This window comes from Erpetoichthys calabaricus, chromosome 16 (genome assembly GCF_900747795.2).
Source record: "Erpetoichthys calabaricus chromosome 16, fErpCal1.3, whole genome shotgun sequence".
Classification (NCBI taxonomy): domain Eukaryota; kingdom Metazoa; phylum Chordata; class Cladistia; order Polypteriformes; family Polypteridae; genus Erpetoichthys; species Erpetoichthys calabaricus.
The window spans coordinates 50,988,119-51,006,255 of record NC_041409.2 but is presented as its reverse complement, the minus strand read 5'-3'; the positions used below and the strand labels follow the sequence as shown (position 1 = coordinate 51,006,255).

General features: G+C 41.1%; 1 protein-coding gene across 1 annotated transcript in view; it reads left to right on the top strand.

The window, feature by feature from the left end:
- Window positions 1-17,052, top strand: part of galnt16 (UDP-N-acetyl-alpha-D-galactosamine:polypeptide N-acetylgalactosaminyltransferase 16) — a 127,688-nt gene extending 110,636 nt beyond the window's left edge. The window contains exons 13-15 of the mRNA XM_028821821.2: window positions 2,896-3,037; window positions 12,201-12,317; window positions 16,692-17,052. Coding sequence (XP_028677654.1) covers window positions 2,896-3,037; window positions 12,201-12,317; window positions 16,692-16,829 — 397 coding nt within the window. The 3' untranslated portion in view covers window positions 16,830-17,052. The remainder of the gene's footprint in view (window positions 1-2,895; window positions 3,038-12,200; window positions 12,318-16,691) is intronic.
- The last annotated feature ends 1,085 nt before the right edge of the window (window positions 17,053-18,137 follow it).

Here is an 18,137-nt window from a genome sequence, read left to right as displayed (position 1 = left end):
TATTCGCACGTGTGTGACACACCTAAAAACACAGAAGAAGTGTTAGTGTTATATAATATCTGTTGCAATAAATTGCTAGTGGTAAAACTGCATTTAGCTACATTTAATTATAATAATGATGGTGGAAATAAAAAAAAAATCATAAAATCAAATGTATTACCAGGAACACAATGGGGACGTAGCAGCTTATTGTTCCCATTACATCTTTTTATTTACATGGCATGTTCAGTGTTTACACGTTATTGTTAAACTGATGATGTTTAAATTAAAATAGAATGAATACTGTAATAGTTATTGAAAGAATATACATTACAGTTTTAATATCGCGTACACGTTTACATTTCCATGATACAAAAAAATCGGATGGTTGTTTAAATAAAATACTACTTCCGGTTGAGTAATTGTTCTCAAATTTTATATTTGTTTGATTTTTATCATTATGAATATCTATACAAAAATTGAATCATCTATCTGTAATTATACCCATAGTTTACTTGAAAATTTACGAAAGTTAAAGTATCACTTCCAGTTGCCGGAAGTGGTCCAAAAGTTGACAGGATTCCTTATTTTTGATATAAAGCAGGTGTACAAAGTCTCATTGACCAGGTCAAAGTGTTTTCAAGCCATTGTGTTTAGACACAGACAAACAGACGGACGTCATTTCAAAAATGGTATTTTCTGACTCAGGAAGGTCTAAAATGTCATCAGAATCTTGAGGTCGAATTTTTTCACGATTCCTATATTTTCTCTATACTATGTATACGAGAAAGTGAAAAATGAAAAAGGTTTCAAAGAAAGTTGGAGAAAAATTGCGTCTCCAGTTGCATTTCCACCGAGGATGTCTTACATATTTGGACAGAACCTAACAGGTGGGTCTCCATCCTGAAGTGGAGACATCCCCCACCAGAACTGAAGAACCAAATTGGGTCAGGGATCCCCAGGAGACATACAATACAATATGATTTATTTTTGTATAGCCCAAAATCACACAAGGAGTGGAGACTGGAAGGTGATGAGAAGGACCTTTCCCAGTACCAATAGCGACCACATATAGTGGATTTGTGAGGTTTTTCTGGCCCCTCCACTTTCTGCACATTTTATTGTGTTTTAAACGGATGCATTTGTGACTTTTGCTCATCAATCTACACTCAAGAACCCATAATGATAAACTGAAAATTAATTTTCAGAAAGGTTAGCCAATTTATTTAAAACCCAAACCTGAAAGGTAACCCTTAATTCAGTACTTTGTAGAAGCCCCTTTGGCAGCATCGTCTTCGGTAAAACACTGTTGATTTGAGCCATTTATCCCATTGTTCTCGTGCTCTGTTAGATTGGATAGGAAGTACCTGCCATCTTCAGGTCTCCCCACACATGTTCTATGGGGTTTAAGTAAGGACCACTCAAGGGCACCCAGGGACTTGTCACCAAACCTCTACAGCATTGTCTTGGTTGTCTGCTTCAGGTTATCTCTGGAGACTCTGGGGGTCTCTGTGTATTCCCTCAATTCTGACCAGTCTCCCTGTCCCCATAGCTTGATGCTGCCACCACCATGGTTCACCTTAAGTTTGGTATTTGGCAGGTGGCACTTGGCCTTTGGCGTTCTGCTCAAAGAGTTCAGTGTTTGTCTCATCAGACCAGAGAATCTCAGAGTCCTTTATAAACCGCCATATGTATTTTACTCAAAAGTGGCTTCCATCTAGTCACTCTATCGTAAATGCCGGATTGAAAGTGCTGCTGAAATGGTTGTCCTTCCAACAGGTTCTCCCATCTTCTTAGAGTGACCATTGGGTTCTTGGGAATCTGCTGTCACAGAGCCAGACATCTAATATTTACATCTTGAGACAATTGTGAGTGAATTGTGTTTAAAAGTAGGTGGGAACAATTAGATAGCTCATATTTCTAAACCAATCCAACTCCTCATGAGGGCAACACTTGAAGTAGGGTCAGTGGTTTTGAACTGCAAGCACTGGCTTCTTGAAGGTCCTTCTGGCCCGTTCACTCCGTTTTGCCAGATGATCAGCTCTAGGAAGAGTCCTGGTGGTTTCAAACTTCTTCCATTTCCTAAATTATTGAGGCCACTGCTGCTGGGAACACTCAAAGCCTTTCAGATGGCCTGATGTATGCATCGCCGCATTTTGGTCGTGGTGGTCTACAGAGAGTTCCTTGGACTTTTGCCCCAACACGCGTTGTGAGTTGTGACCCTTCGATACACAGGTACACGTGTGCCTTTCTGAACTGGCCCAGTCAATTCAGTTTGCCACAAATACTGGACACATCTCAAGGAGAACTGAACCAATCAGGAGGAGCATGAACACAATTTGGAATATCACAACAAAGGGTCTGAAAAACTCTATGAAGGAGAGATTTCAGTTTTTGGTTTTTAATAAAGTTGCAAATCTTTCTAAAAACATGTCTTCACTTAGTCGTTATGGGTTATTGAGTGTATTTTGATGGGCAAAAATGGTAAATGTATCCATGTCAAATGAAATCTACAGCAGAACAAATGAAGTGTGCAAAAAGGGAAGGGGACTGAAGATTTTCTAAATCCACTGCACATGACAGGTGACGGTGAACCTCCGGAGTTTAACATTCCATGTCATCTCCCTTAACAAATCTTTGCTTGTCTCAGCCACTTCCTTTAAAATGGACATATGTCGTCTCAAACGGAATAGCATGGCAGCACAGTGACTTGGCAGACTCTGGCGTCACAGCACCAACATGTCTTAACAAGGAGGACCACCTTTGTATTGTGCCTTTCACTGCGGTCTCACAGGAAATGTGGATTGAGAAGAATGAACTAGCAACGTGACCACTAGGCCACACTAAGTTAAGCGAGCATCTGCAGGGCCGTCACTGAAAATTGAATTCTTTTGTTTCTCTTTTGTCATTGTTCAGGATCCCGGAGGCCGATGCCAGTCCAGCTCTCATTCGACAAGGGTCCATGTGTCTAGAATCGGAGACCCAGGATAAGCAAGGGGATACCCTAGTTGGCCTGGGAGAGTGTCGGGCAGCCCGGGGCAGCCTGCCTTTGAGCCAGGTGAGTGCAGGAGACATCGGTGGTGAAATGTTCACTGGGCATGCAAGACACAGATGAGCGCTCATAATGAAACAAAAGAATGAGTCCATGTCTGCCCCTTCGATTTCAGAGTCTGCACTGAACAGTTGAGAACGAGCAGCAAATAATAAAATGAAAGCAGGCAGTGGTCCAAAATGTGAAGGAAAAACATAAGCCAGAACTAACTAATCAGAAGCCAAAGGTCTTACCATTTGGGGCTTCTTGGTGACGTCTTTTACCTACCACTACTACTAGCAGGAGAGTTTTTTCTGTCGAAGCTCTTTAATTCAGTACACGGTGGTCTTGGTACAAAGATGCCATCTTAAATGATGACAGTCTACTCAGTGTCAGGACCACATGCCTGTCAGTGGTGTGTCATTGTTAACAACAGTATGGCTAAGGCCAAAGTAAAGAACATGAAAACAGTGATTGATGCCTGAGCAGCGAAGAATACGTCTGAATGTACTATCATAACTGGAAATTAAAGGATAAGTTTGGCATTTTTTAAAGTCAAAGTTTCTTCTTCATACTCATGCTATAAATGCATTTGTCACATTAATCGCTTTCTGTAAAGTAGAAGAAAATATACCTTGCCCACACTGGCACTTTACAGGGCACAGAGGAAAAGCTTTAAAACTTAACCAAGTACACTGCTTTGTCAAAGGATGACAGTTGTCTAAAAAAATTATGATTTGATTTGAGTAAACATGGCATAGGAAAACAAAATGATTTGAGTACACATGTGCCATGGGTGCTCCGTAACGTTGTGAGACGACAGACGCTTCTCAAATCAGATTATTTATTTCACGGCTACTGACAGGTCTGCTGCCGTATCAGACATTCAGCACACTTTTGCGCTTGGCATTGTTTGTTACAAGTATGTTAAAATGTAACCGTTGGAGAATCTCATTCCTTCGTTCAGACTGCCATGCCAGAATGCTGATATGGGTGCAGCTATGGCATCTTTCTCATTTCTGTCTTTAAGACTCCTTAATATGTCGAGTGTCTTCATTCCAGTAACTCTTTGTAGCCAGCCAAGAAACGTTAATGGCAGACGACCCCTTGCCTGTTTGCCATCTATCTGTCCGATCAATACGAATTCCTCCAATTTTTCTTTTGGCAATGCATGGCCAAAAAATTGAATTTGTCTTTTCACAATCACCTCTAGCAGTTTCAGCTCAGTGCCACACCTGTACATTTGTAATCTTTTTAGCTCATGATGTTTTCATTATCCTTCTGAGAAACCACATTTCCACTGCTTCTAATTGTCCCTCAGTAGCTTTGCTAATCATCCAACTCTCACAACCATACAGAAGATAACATTGCAATATTCGCTATCAAGTAGTTAGTGTTAGGTTTAGGGTTCTCTGTCGAGTAGTTAGGGACACCTTTTTGATAACAAAACCTGTGCCATCTTTTTGAAAGCACTTTTACCTATGGCCGCTTGGTGCCCTATCTCCTGGTCTGTTCTCGCATCGGCCAGATATATCAATTGATCCACCTGCTCCACAGCTTCTCCTTTTACCAAGGTTTTTCAGGTAGGACTAGTTGCTTCCTTTGAGAATACCAGCACAGAAGATTTCTTTCTATTTCTGTTATCACTTTCTTCAACTTCCAGCTCCACAATTTTTTTTTTATTTTTTTTTTTTTTTAATATTTTTATTTTATTAATTTTCATTGTAATCATTCCATACAAACAGATCAATTTATAACCCAACAAATTTGAAAACAAATCAAACCCCACCCCTGAGAAGGAGAGCTTAGCTAAAGGAAAATTTCTTTAAGCTTTTTAATAAGGCAACATTAGACAAAAGAAGGGGAGAAGTAAATATCTATATAAATAAGAGATGGAGAAGGGAGTTAAATGCAATAATAGTTATTTCTCTTATTCTAAAATAATATTGATTAAATCCTGCCATGTTTTGAAAAAATTTTGTACAGATCCTCTAACTGAGAATTTGATTTTTTCCAATTTCAAATAATATAAAACATCGGTTTCCCACTGACTTATAAGAGGAGAATTAGGATTCTTCCAATTTAACAAAATAAGTCTGCGTGCCAAGAGTGTAGTGAATGCAATCACCGTTTGCTTGTCCTTCTCCAATTCCAGTCCATCTGGAAGGACACCAAACACAGCTGTTAGTGGGTTAGGAGGGATTGTGATACTAAGGCTGTCTGAGAGGCACTTAAAAATTTTTGTCCAAAATGATGTTAGTTTGGTGCAGGCCCAGAACATGTGACCCAGTGAGGCAGGAGCTTGGTTGCAGCGCTCGCAGGTTGGATCCTGGCCTGGAAACATTTTGGACAGTTTTAAGCGAGACAGATGAGCTCGATATATAATTTTTAGTTGAATAATTCTATGCTTTGCGCATATAGAACTCGAGTGAATTCTCTGCTTTGCTACCTTCCACTCCTTTTCTGATATATTGATTAAGAGATCTTCTTCCCAATGTCCTCTTGGATCTTTGAAAGGTAGGGACTCTAATAAGATTTTATATATTGCGGAAATAGTGTTTGTTTCCTCGGAATTGAGCAGTATTTTTTCCAGCATTGTGGAGGGTGCAAGGTGGGGGAAATCGGGCAATTTCTGTTTAACAAAATTTCTAATTTGAAGATAGTAAAAGAAATGTGTAGCTGGGAGGTTAAATTTTGAACGTAATTGTTCAAAAGATGTAAATATGTTGTCTATATAAAGATCTCTGAGCATTTTAATCCCAAAACTTTTCCAGGTATTAAAAACTGGATATACTTGCGAAGGTTGAAAGAGGTGGTTCTCTTGCAGAGGTGCCACTGATAAAAGATTTTCCATCTTAAAATACTTCCTAATTTGGTTCCATATTCTGAGTGAGTAAAGCACAATTGGGTTATTAGTATATTTGCGATAACTTTCATTTATTGGAGAGCAGAGCAGGGAATATAAAGAAGTACTACAGGATTTTACTTCTATTGCAGACCAAGCCTGTGTATGTGCATTTATTTGTGTCCAGGTTTTTATGGCTTGTATGTTTGCTGCCCAGTAATAAAACTGAAAATTAGGTAAAGCCATGCCACCTTCTGCCTGAGGTCTTTGTAGGGTCGCTCTTCGGATACGTGAGTGTTTTGAGTTCCAAATGAATGAGGTTATTATTGAATCTAACTGTTTAAAAAACGATTTATTGATATATATTGAAATGTTTTGAAATAAAAAGAGAAGTTTAGGAAGGATATTCATCTTAACAATGTTAATTCTTCCGGCTAGAGTGAGATGAAGGGTTGACCATCTATGCAAGTCTTGCTTAATTTTTTTCATACAGACGCCAAAATTTTGTTGATAAAGAGCTTTATGTTTACTTGTGATATTTACCCCTAGGTATTTAAACTGATCTGCTATGGTAAAAGGTAGGGTGTCTAAATTAATATTATATGCTTGTGAGTTCACTGGAAAGAGTATACTTTTATTCAGATTAATTCTAAGACCAGATATCTTTTGAAATTCTGTTAGTGCTGTTAAAACAGCAGGGACAGTGTTTTCTGGGTCTGATATATATAAGACCATATCATCTGCATATAGAGAAATTTTCTGTTCCAGTCCTTCTCTGACAATCCCCTTTATCTGATAAGAATTTCGGCAGTGAACCGCCAGTGGTTCAATAGCGATTGCAAACAACAGTGGCGACAAGGGACATCCTTGTCTGGTACCACGTTCTAGTTTAAAGTAGTCTGAGCAAATGTTATTAATACAAACTGAAGCTTCTGGACTGGTATACAGTAGTTTGATCCAAGCACAAATATTCGGGCCAAACCCAAATTTCTCCAATGCAGTGAAAAGGTAATTCCATTCGATCATGTCAAATGCCTTTTCTGCGTCTAGTGATAGTAATATCTCTGGGGTGTTTGATTTTGCTGGTGAATATATAACATTAAACAAGCGTCGGAGATTTGAAGATAGATGTCGGCCTTTAATAAATCCAGTTTGATCTTGTGATATTACCGAGGGCAGCACTTTCTCCATCCTTCTCGCTAGGATTTTTGAGAGTATCTTAACATCATTATTCAGGAGTGAAATTGGTCTATATGATGCACATTGTAACAAGTCCTTATTTTGTTTAGGAAAGACGGTGATTAATGCTTGTCGAAATGTTTGAGGTAGTATTTGGTGGTCTTTAGCTTCTGTAAATGTTACCAATAAGAGTGGAGCTAGCTGAGTGGAGAATTTCTTATAAAACTCTATGGGGTAACCATCAGGGCCTGATGATTTCCCGCTTTGTAGTGACTTTATAGCGTCTAGTAATTCTGTTAGCATTAGAGGTTTATCCAGTTCCTCAGCACTTAAAGCATCTATTTGTGGTATTTGTGAATTATCCAGAAATGCATTAGATTGCGTGTTGTCTTCTTTGGGCTCAGTGGAATATAAAGACTTATAGTAATCTCTAAATGTGTGCATTATTTTATTATGGTCGATGATTTCTTCTCCATTCTTGTTGGTGATTACTGGTATTGCATTGTGAACTTCTTGTTTATGAATTTGTTGAGCTAAAAGCTTATTAGCTTTTTCTCCGTGTTCATAGTAATGCTGTCTAGACTTATAAATAAGTTGTTCAGTTTCTTTAGTTGTTAAGATGTTAAGTTCTGTATGCAGGGCCTGCCTTTTCCTGTGAAGAGCTTCACTTGGACGCCTGGCTTGTTCTTCATCTATTCTAGTAATTTCATTTCTTAGCTCTGACACTTTCTTGGTTTCTAATTTATTTCTATGGGAAAGATATGAAATAATCTGGCCTCTTAAGAAGGCCTTTAGAGTTTCCCAGAGTGTTCCTGCAGAAACCTCTGTGGACGTGTTTGTCTCTTGGAAGAAGCTGATTTGTTTGGATATAAATTCTGTGCAGTTCTCGTCTGCCAATAAAAGAGGGTTAAGACGCCATCTGCGAGGTGAGTATGAGGGGCTTATTGATTTTAGCTCCAAGACTAGAGGGGCATGGTCAGAGATAACAATTGTGTCATATTTGCATGATTTAATTGTAGGCAGGAAATTATTATCTATAAAAAAATAATCAATTCTTGAGTAGCTATAATGCACTGGTGAGTAGAACGAATATGTTCTTGAGTTTGGGTTAAGAAACCTCCAGGGGTCTGATAAGTTGTGATCATTTAAAAACTGTGTAATTATCTTTGCAGTATTAGATGTCGTCCTCCTGTCACAGGAGTCCTATCTAAGAGTGGATTTAAAACACAATTAAAGTCCCCAGCCATTATAATTTTATGAGTGTTCACATTGGGAATGGATGCAAATAGATTTTGCATGAATTCCTTATCATCAACATTGGGTGCATAAACATTTATCAAAATCATTTTACTATTATATAAGTTGCCCATGACCATCACATATCTCCCTTCAGGGTCCGACACTACCTCTGATGCTACAAATGGAACTGTTCTATGTAAGAGAATTCCCACCCCTCCAGTTTTCTTTATAAAGCTAGAATGGAACATTTGGCCAGTCCAGTCTTTTTGTAATCTGAACTGATCCTTGGTTAGTAAGTGGGTCTCCTGTAAAAATACTATTTTAGCGTTTAAGCCTGTTAGGTGAGAGCATACTTTCTTTCTCTTTAATTCGTGATTCAGGCCTTTAACATTCCAGCTCACAAAGTTAACTGTTCCATCATGGAGACATTGATTCTGAGTTTTTAATGTCATTTATAGTTTTAATTGGTAATATGGCAGTTTTAATCTTAGTTTCAAGATTCCCCATGAGTTGTTGCATTTTAGCCTATTGTTGCATTGATATTTATAATTATAAGGATTACAAGAATAGATTAGATATAACCTGCTCTCCTTCTCTCCCCCCTTTATCCCCCCACCCCCCCCAATTTGCCTCCCCACATGAGGCTAGATCCCACTTCGCGATGTTCCAGTCCTCTGACATACGAAGAGACAGAGTACGTCCAAAACAAAACAAACCCCACCCTGCAGTGGCGTTACAGAATTAAAACAGAGATATCTTTTGCAGTTAAATTCTTAATACTATCTGCCGAAAATGTTCTCATTAACAATATTTAAGCTTGAAATAATCTTCAGCGCTTTTAAGTTAAGATATTAAGATTTAAAAAAAAAAAAAAAAACCCTGGGAATGATTTTAAAAACTAGTCTAGGATAAACCTGGTAATTCCTACTGTAATAGTATAATGGTAATTATATAAATAGTAGAACAAGCAATAAACCAAGGGTATGAAGTTAAACAGTCTACTTTAAGGTATAGTAAAATTAAAAAAAAATAATGTTCTTCCATATCTTTCTGTCCTCTGCATCTTGTTCTGTTACACCCATCACCTGCATGTCCCCTCTCAACACATCCATAAACCTCCTCTTAGGCCTTCCTGTTCTCCTCTTGCCTGGCAGCTCTATCCTTAGCAACCCTCTCTTATTATACCCAGCATCTCTCCTCTCCACATGTCTAAACCAGTGCAATCTCACCTCTCTGACTGTGTCTCCCAACCGTCCAACTTGAGCTGACCCTCTAATGTACTCATTTCTAATCCTATCCATCCTCGTCGCAACCAATGCAAATCTTAGCATCTTTAACTATGCCACCTACTAGTTTCAAACTACAACAACACTTGACGATTAATAGAGAGAGGCTGGAGGTGAGCTAGTAGACTACTTCCTGGACTGTGGATATGAGCTAAAGGGAAGGTCTGAAGAATTAGAATCGATACGTCCTCATCCAGTGGACATTAAGGGACCGCATGAAGGCACCCAGTACTATTATTTAAAAATGATGAATCTGACACAAGGAGACAACTACATAAGGGGCCTCATGCATAACGCCGTGTGTAGTATTCACACTAAAACATGGCGTAAGGACAAAAGCGTAAATATGCGTACGCACAAAAAAATCCAGATGCATAAATCTGTGCACTCTCCAACTTCCGCTCCATAAATCCCGGTCCGCGTGAAAAGTAACGCACGTGCACACGCCTGCTGACACTCCCCAAACTCCTCCCAGAATGACGCCTCTTTGAATATGCAAATCAATATAAATAGCCATTAAGGTCAGCGTTCTCTGCAAAGACAATGGCAAAAGCACGGTGGAAAATAGAAGAATTTCAGCGTACATCAAGTGGAGGCAAGGAAAAACGTACTATTTGTTGGTTTAAACAGTGGTATAAACAACAAAAGGAAGTTGATCGAGTGACAGAGTGTCGGAGAAACTCGAAAGCTCAAGTTCACAAAGTCGCACATTGGCCGAAATAAAAAAGAAATCACACATTAAAGTCGCCGTGAAAAGGCGAGTCGTAGCCCACCGTCTGAGTGTCATATGAAAGCTTATTAGGGTACAAAGAAAAGAAAAAAAAATAGGGACACAGTGAGAAACAAGCTCGAAATGTCAACTTTAATCTCGAAATCTCCACTTTAATCATGTAGTTTATTTTGTCATTAAAGTAGAACATCATAAACTTCATCTTTAAATCGTTTGATTTGCTAGTTTCTCCAATACCATCGTAACCAGAGTAGAACGTTAAATGCTTTGTTTTGTATTTGTTCTTGTATGTGCTCTATGTGTGTGAATCACTACCTGCTTCTTAAACGGGCTTTCTCTTCCTCCGACAGGACACAGAATCCATTACATTCGTGATATTACAGCTCTCTGAATAATTTAAATATTGAGGTGTATACTTGATATCATTTTCACGATGACAGGAGTTAAAGCATGTTATTAAACATGGGAACATAGTGGCGTAGTGATAGTGACGAGCAGGCGCCCCATCCAGTGATTGTTCCTGCCTCACGCAAGATGCTTGCTGCGCTGTGCGTGACCTTCGATGAAATAATTTATTGCAGCAATACTGTCTCTTTCAAACATACTAACCCCCAATTCCTGTCTTTCCTTTTCTTTCTCCAAATAACCAATTGCCACACAATCAGCTCTGTAATAGATGTTAAGCCATCTGTAAACTTAGAACACTGATTCTTCAAAACTTTTAATGAACATTGAAATATCTTCGTAGTACATGTTTAATTATTCTATCCATCTATCCTTCCAGTGTCACACAAGCACCAGCAAGAATACAGCGCAAGGCAGGAACAATCCCTGAATGGGTACCAGCTCCTTGCTAGCGCTGCGACACTGTGTCCTCACATGTTTAATTATTAGCAATATAGATTATTTAAATGAAGTTAAAAGTTTTATCTGTATAATATAATAAACATATTTTGCTGCATTTCATACGCGCTTTATAAAGTGGCTCAGGTTGTGCAATATTATAACTGTAGTGCAAGTTTACAGTGAGATAATTGTACTAATAAGTACAAACAGTTCTACAAGGAGCACTTGATGGACTGATTGAGTGCGTTTATAGTTCTTGGGATGAAACTGTTTCTCAACCGCGATGTCCCTACAGGAAAGGCTCTGAAGTGTTTGCCGTTTGAGAGCAGTTCAAATAGGCAGCATGGCTGAGGCAGCATGTGCATGATGCTGTATACCAATAATTCTCTTTCTGATCAACTGCTTGAGAGCTGTGATTCCACAGTCAGATACAGTGATATAAATAAGTGAAAGTAGCAACGTTAAAGCAGCTATGGTATTTGGAATAGTTTGACCATTCTGTGCACCATTATATTGTTACAGGTTATTTATAATCAGATGACTTAAACTAATAAACAATATGCGGTTAATTTCAGCGTATTTGATAAAGCTGCATCAGGGATGTGGATCTAAAAAAGAAAGGGAAACCATACTGGAACAGAAGCACTGCTTTGACGCTGGGTGCCACCAGTGTGCAAAACCGAGCTGAGAGCTTGCGTACGGCAAGGATTTAGCTAGCGTGAAAATGTGCGTGGCTTTACGCCAAGTTTAGGTTTTATACATCGTGATTTGAGCGTAGAAACGAGAGTACGCAACATTTTTGTGCGTACGCATTGTTTATACATGAGGCCCAAGTTTATTAAAGGGTGCATTCCTGAGAGATGGTGGAGTGATTTTCTTCAGAAAGAGAACTAAATGTGCAGGAATTGGTGTAAGTAACACCAGCATCGTTGGGTTCTTCTAATCAATATTTGACATTTTATTGAACGCATTAAATGAACAGATTATTTTGGTCCAAATGGTTGTTCATTTCTTAATCTTTCACTGTTCACTCACATAGCCCCTTTATGTTTGTCTGTCCTGCAGGAGTGGGTATTCAGCGAGCCGTTCATCCACCAGCAGAACCGGTGCCTCTCCATCACGGCTTTCTCACCAGGCTCGAAGGTGCGGCTGGAGCTGTGCAGTCAGAAGGATGCCAGACAGGTAAGCTGAAGGTTTTGACTGAATTTTTTGTCTTCAGTCTCCTGTCCCCTATCCAATGTGACTGTAAAAAGAACTGTTCAATGCCGGAGTAGGAGTGCTCACCTGACAGTTTCTAAGATGTGCATTTTCGGAATGGTGAAGGAGTCGTCACACATACCTCACACATACACTCATGGTCTAATTCGAAATGGTATTGGGTTTGTGGAAGCTCAGCCCCGGAACACAGACAGGCACACATTGATGGTTCCTAAAAGCACATGTTTATTTACCGATCGTCCACACAACACACAGTGTCCCTTCACCAAACACCCTCATTACGGTCCCTCCAATGGGCCTGCGCCGCCTCCACTCCTCTCCACCAAGCTCTGTCCGCTTCCTCCTGACTCCAGCTGTTGACTAGAGGGAGGTGACTCCTTTTATATTCACCCGGATGTGCTCCAGGTGCTTCCTGACGTCCTTCCAGCGGCACTTCCTGAAGTGCCGCATGAGCACCTGGAAGCACTCCGGGCGTCCCTGGAAGGTCCTTTCACCAATACTCCCAGGTGTGGTAGAAGTGCTGACATCCTGGGCTCCATGAAGCTCGGGGCGCCCCCTGGCGGTGGCCACGGGCCCCAATGGATTTGAACCTCCATGCTTCGTTCCCATGGTCCCCACACTAACCAGGGTGGTTGCCCCCTCGTAGCCTGAGGGATGTATTGTCCGCCTCCCGGTCCTTCCAGGCATCCTGGCTGAGTCTGATCCCCAGTCGCCTGCCACAGTGTCTTAAAAGTAGCTGAGTGGTTTCAAACTTTGGAATCACTCGGTGGCCCTGGACATCTTCACATAAAGATTTACTGTGCCAGTAGTCTCGCTGAAGCAGACGTATTTTATATACATCTGGGGACAACCACAAGTGGATTTTGCTTAAAACTGGGTGGGGACAATTAAACGGGTCACTGAGTGTCACATTTCTAAACCAGTTCAACATCTCATGAAGGTGGTGCTCAAAATAGGGCTGGAGATTTGAGAACGGTGCTCTTTTTAACCTGGTCCGACAGACAAGCTTCTGTTTGCAACAAACCGTCCACAGACTCCTACAAGACCCCATTAGACATCAAAATGTGTGTTACGTGTGCAGAGAAGACATCACATGTTTTGAAAATAAACACCACCTGATGCACGTGAAAATCTTCACTGTATGATCAAATTAAACACTGACATTCGCCAACGTCAATGGGCGAACGGTAAACATGAACAGTACTCTGTCACTTGCGCAGTGTGTGCTCTCTGTTGTTGAGCGTTGCGATGACATTGTACGTGTGAAAGAACTGGTAGCCATATTCATGAAAATATAAACTGCAAAATATGCCTTTGAAGTAAATGGTGTGTATCCCACTCCATGAAAATCCGTTAAGAGAGACGATAATGAAGAGCCACAGGAGATGCGGATTTCAGTGGTCAAAATACCCGAATCAACAAATCAGCCCACTGACACCAGCAGAAGCACAGATGAGGCTGCCTTCTGACTGCACATCTAAACACATAACTGAGGCAGTGAAACACAACTGTCTAACTGCAAATGCAAACACGCTGGGACAACAAGAGACGCAGCTTTTTAAAACTTAGTGTATCCACGGACCACAATGCTTATCTAAGCTCGATTTGCTGTTGTTATGTCATATTGTGATGCAATAGTTAAAATGACAGAAAGATATTGTAGCAGACAGAGGTGCTTCTTTAAACACATGGAGCCCAGTAGCTCTGGTGGTCTACCTGTGTGTCCGTCTGTCTCACAGCACTCAATGTAACGTGCAAATTAATTACTAAGCTTCAGGTACCTCGTACTACTGAGCTCCTGTAAAACAGCCATGTTAGCTTTTTATTTTCTCTCAGCATCAGGTCTTCTCTTCAGTGTCTTTTTGCTCTCTCCCTGAGACACCGGCAGCGGTTTAAAATGCATAGACTGGAGGAACTGGGATCGGGTGTTTTATGAAGAAGCCCTGTGGGCAAAGACTTTGCAGCACCGGACTTTGACGCTATTCACTACACCCTTTTTAACTGGTATTCTTATTTGAGGATCACATCTGACCCCGCAAGACTACTGTGCCAGATGCATGGTGCCCACCCAAACACAGGGGGAGCAGTAGTTGAGGGTGTGGCGGCCAATTCGTGCCATGAAATATCAGCCAGCAAACAGCATGGCATTCAGCAATGTGCCGGCAGTGCAGCATAACACAGAAATATAAGCCGCTTTCAACGGGGTAGCTACTACATTGGCTCCATGCAGAAGTATAAACCAGCCTTTAGGTGTCTGATCAGTCTCCATGTTTAATGAAATTAAATGTTAAAAGTTGTCTTCACTTCATTTTGAAGGTCCAATGATGGACCGTCTTGCTATCCTGTCTCTATTTTGCTTGGTTCGCTGTCTCTAATGCCCACCAAGTCGTTACGCAAACTTTGTGTGGTGATTATTGACCGGCATGTCCTATGGGGACCCTGTTGAAATGGTCTCTTAGTCTTAAAGATTCACTCAATACAACATCTTCAAGATCAGAGAGAGTATGCAGCACATCTACTACTCCAGGCTTTGCTCTTATCATGTCTGGATTACTTCACCACTCTGCTGGCAGGAGCCCCAGCACGTGTCACCAAGCCACTGCAGACATGGTGTCTGATGTTGAAGCAGCCGAGGCAGGCACACATCTCTACTCTTTTCAGATCACAGCATAGTGGCAGATAAGTTCAAATCCTCAACGCTCGCCTACAGAGTAGTCACAAGGTCCGTATGTATGGAGACACTCGTGAAGTCCTCTGCTACTTCTCGTCCACTCAGATCTCCATCTGGTGTTGCCACCTCAGGGTGGTCTCAGATCTTAATCCGGACTCTTCAGCTCCTCACTGGTAGAACGAGTTGCCCACCTTCATTTGCAATTCTAACTCCCTCAGTGTGTTTATAAAAGTGTCTGAAGACCCCCACGTTTGGTGAATGTCTGTCTGTTTTGTAATCTGGCACTTGTTTTTTGTCCCGAGCTCTTCACTTATGATGATCAATTTTGTGACCTTGTCCCATCACACTTGCTCCCAAACAGTCCTCCAGACTGATGTTACTCAATTCCTGTATATTGACCTGTTTTGTAAGTCACTTTGGATAAGAGCATCTGCTAAGCAAATAAATGGAGATGAATGATGGCCACAGTTTGAGGGTTAGGTTAGGGGAAAAAAGCAGGGTTTCCATAGGCTCCATCCACAATGCTATCAAGTTAAGCTGTTTGTTTTTAGTCGTATGGATGCCCAGAAAGTACGGGCCATCAACACTAATTTGTTTTGCGCTATCACTGATGCCCCCTCATGTCTAAGCCGGACGGAAAGTGTGTTATGATCATTTTTTGATCCAGTTCATCTCTTCTCCTTATTCATCCAGGTATTGTTCTGATATTATTCTAGAGGCCGCCTCTAACTACATTGTTTTTTTTAAGGGTGGTGAGGTCAGGGGGGCAATTAATTTAGATGTTTTATCCAATGCTTTACAATTTTTTAGGCCGTGTCCGTAGTCAAATGAATCTTATCTTTCCCTGTTTTAAAGTCTGCTTCCTCAATAGGTGGGATGTATGGAAAATTCTGCTGGATGAATCTGTTTGTATCTCAGAGGTTATTTTGTTCCATCTGATCTAAATCTTTTGAAAAGTTTATTAGCGGGGTGTAAATTTTGCTATTTGGAAACGCTGATTTTGCTGACCTGACCACCTTATGGATCTCTTTGGCTGTTGTTTCCCTGAACCTATTTTGCTTATTATTGATTCCAAAGGAGAGAATCACCATATTGACTTTAGTATCAGGTGCAGCTTTGTCTAATATTGCCATAGCGTGGAGAAATTTCACCCTTGGGTAGCTGTCAATTTGCACCTGGCTAAAGCCATGTCCGGGAATTCTGGACAGGTGAGAATTACCAATAATCAGATGTCTCTCCTCTGGGACCAAAAACCAATCTATATTTTTTCCAAATTTATTGATGTGTCGCCTAGGTCTGCTTATTTGAGGACTTGTGTCCCTTGTCCTGTCCCCACTGGGTTGGGGTCTGGGGAGTCTGTGTCTGTCCTAGGGGGGTTAGTGGCCCTGTTTCTACTGGGTTAAGGTTAGGGTTGAAGTGAGGGTCAGTGCTAGTAGGAGCAGGACTCAGTTGGTTAAGCGTAGGGGTAGGGTCGTGTTTGGGTTAGGGTTTGTGTCGTGTAGTTCATGGTTAGGGCTTCCCGTGTTAAGTGAATATTGGGATTCTTCATCTCTGTCTACTCTTCTACCGCCAGGCCTCCGTCTTTGTGTTTGGCACTGTGATCTCCGCGTGAAGAATTTGTTAACCATTTTCTTTATCTTTTTGTTTTTATCTTCTTATTTCACCAGAAATGGAAGTTAAAGGGCCAATCCTACCAGCATCAAATGAGTGGCCTGTGTCTGGAGAACCAATCAGGAGTCGCAGTGATCAATTTGTGCCACGCCCAGCTGGCCAGTCAGATGTGGGAGACGCAGCAGGTCACGTGATGACGAGAAGTGGTGGGGGGTGGAACGCGCCACAAAGGAGCTTTATTTATTTTGCATGTGGCTTTACTCTCCCTATTCTTCGCAAGGGAGTCGCGTTCCCAACTATAGAAAAACATGGGAGCTGTAAATATTGTACTGCGCTGGTACCGCGGGCTGCCCTTGCGCCTATCTCTGTGGACTGAGGTGATTAATATTTAAAATAAAACACTTTGACCAAAGCTGACTTCTGAGTGCTCTTCCTCCATTTTTTTTTCTCTTAGAACTCTTTTCTTGGTTACCAAGGATCACTCTGGAAATGGTGTTGTGTTTGGCTGGGAATGTTAATTGTGAATGGAGTTGTTGGGTGTGGTCCAGTAGAACAGGCTTGATGTAGGTTTAGAGGGCCACGTATAGTGGGAAGCATCCATGCCACCTACACCCACATCTGCATCCCCTGCCAGCACCTGAAGTAAACTCTACAGGAATTGGTGGGCCACACAAAAGATGATCAAACAAAGTCGTGGCAGAAGTTCTTCTTCTAGCATATGGTATCGAATGTGAAACCAAACAACACTGGCCGTGACAAAAACCTGCAGCCACAGTGGCACTCCACGACTGATGGCAAGAACTTCTGCTTCAGTCAGCGTCGACCGTAACAACAGATGCTAGCGAAACAAAGTGAAAAACGTGTAAATTGTGACGATAATGAAGTGGGATGAATAGCACTCAGGCAAACCCAGAGAAAATCTAAGGATGTATTTGGAAAATTGCTCCAGCGAGGGGTCCCTGGTCAGCCCTTTCATATCACTTAGGTGACTACGTTCCTAACACCTAAGAGAAATAAAAGGATTTGATTATTAAATAACTTATGAAATCGTCTCTTGCAAAGGTTTGTGTGAACCTGTTAAGGTTCCTTTTGATGAAAATGCTTTTAAATAAAAATTGCAGCAAATTAGAAAGCCCACTGGTACGTTCAACCGTTTTCTGCCCTTTACCATGTCAAAAGGATTTGCTGTTTACAACGTATGGAAATACAACATGCATGGTCTTTGTTTGACAAGTTCATGATCACTAGTTTGGTGGCCATGTTCTGTGGTTGCCCAGTTTAACCAGGTTTGCCCCCATCAAATCTGTTGTCTTCACTCTCCTTAGTCCTGGTCATCCTTTAAGGTGACGGCACACTTTACCTGACCTTATCCCCCTTTGCTTCACCCGGTGCTCCTGTGCGTTTCCCTCCGCATACCCTAACAACTTCAACCTGTTTCTCCTGTCACCTCAACAACAAGTCTTCGCCTTAAAGGAATACTCCAGGCCCCCATGTGCTTTAGG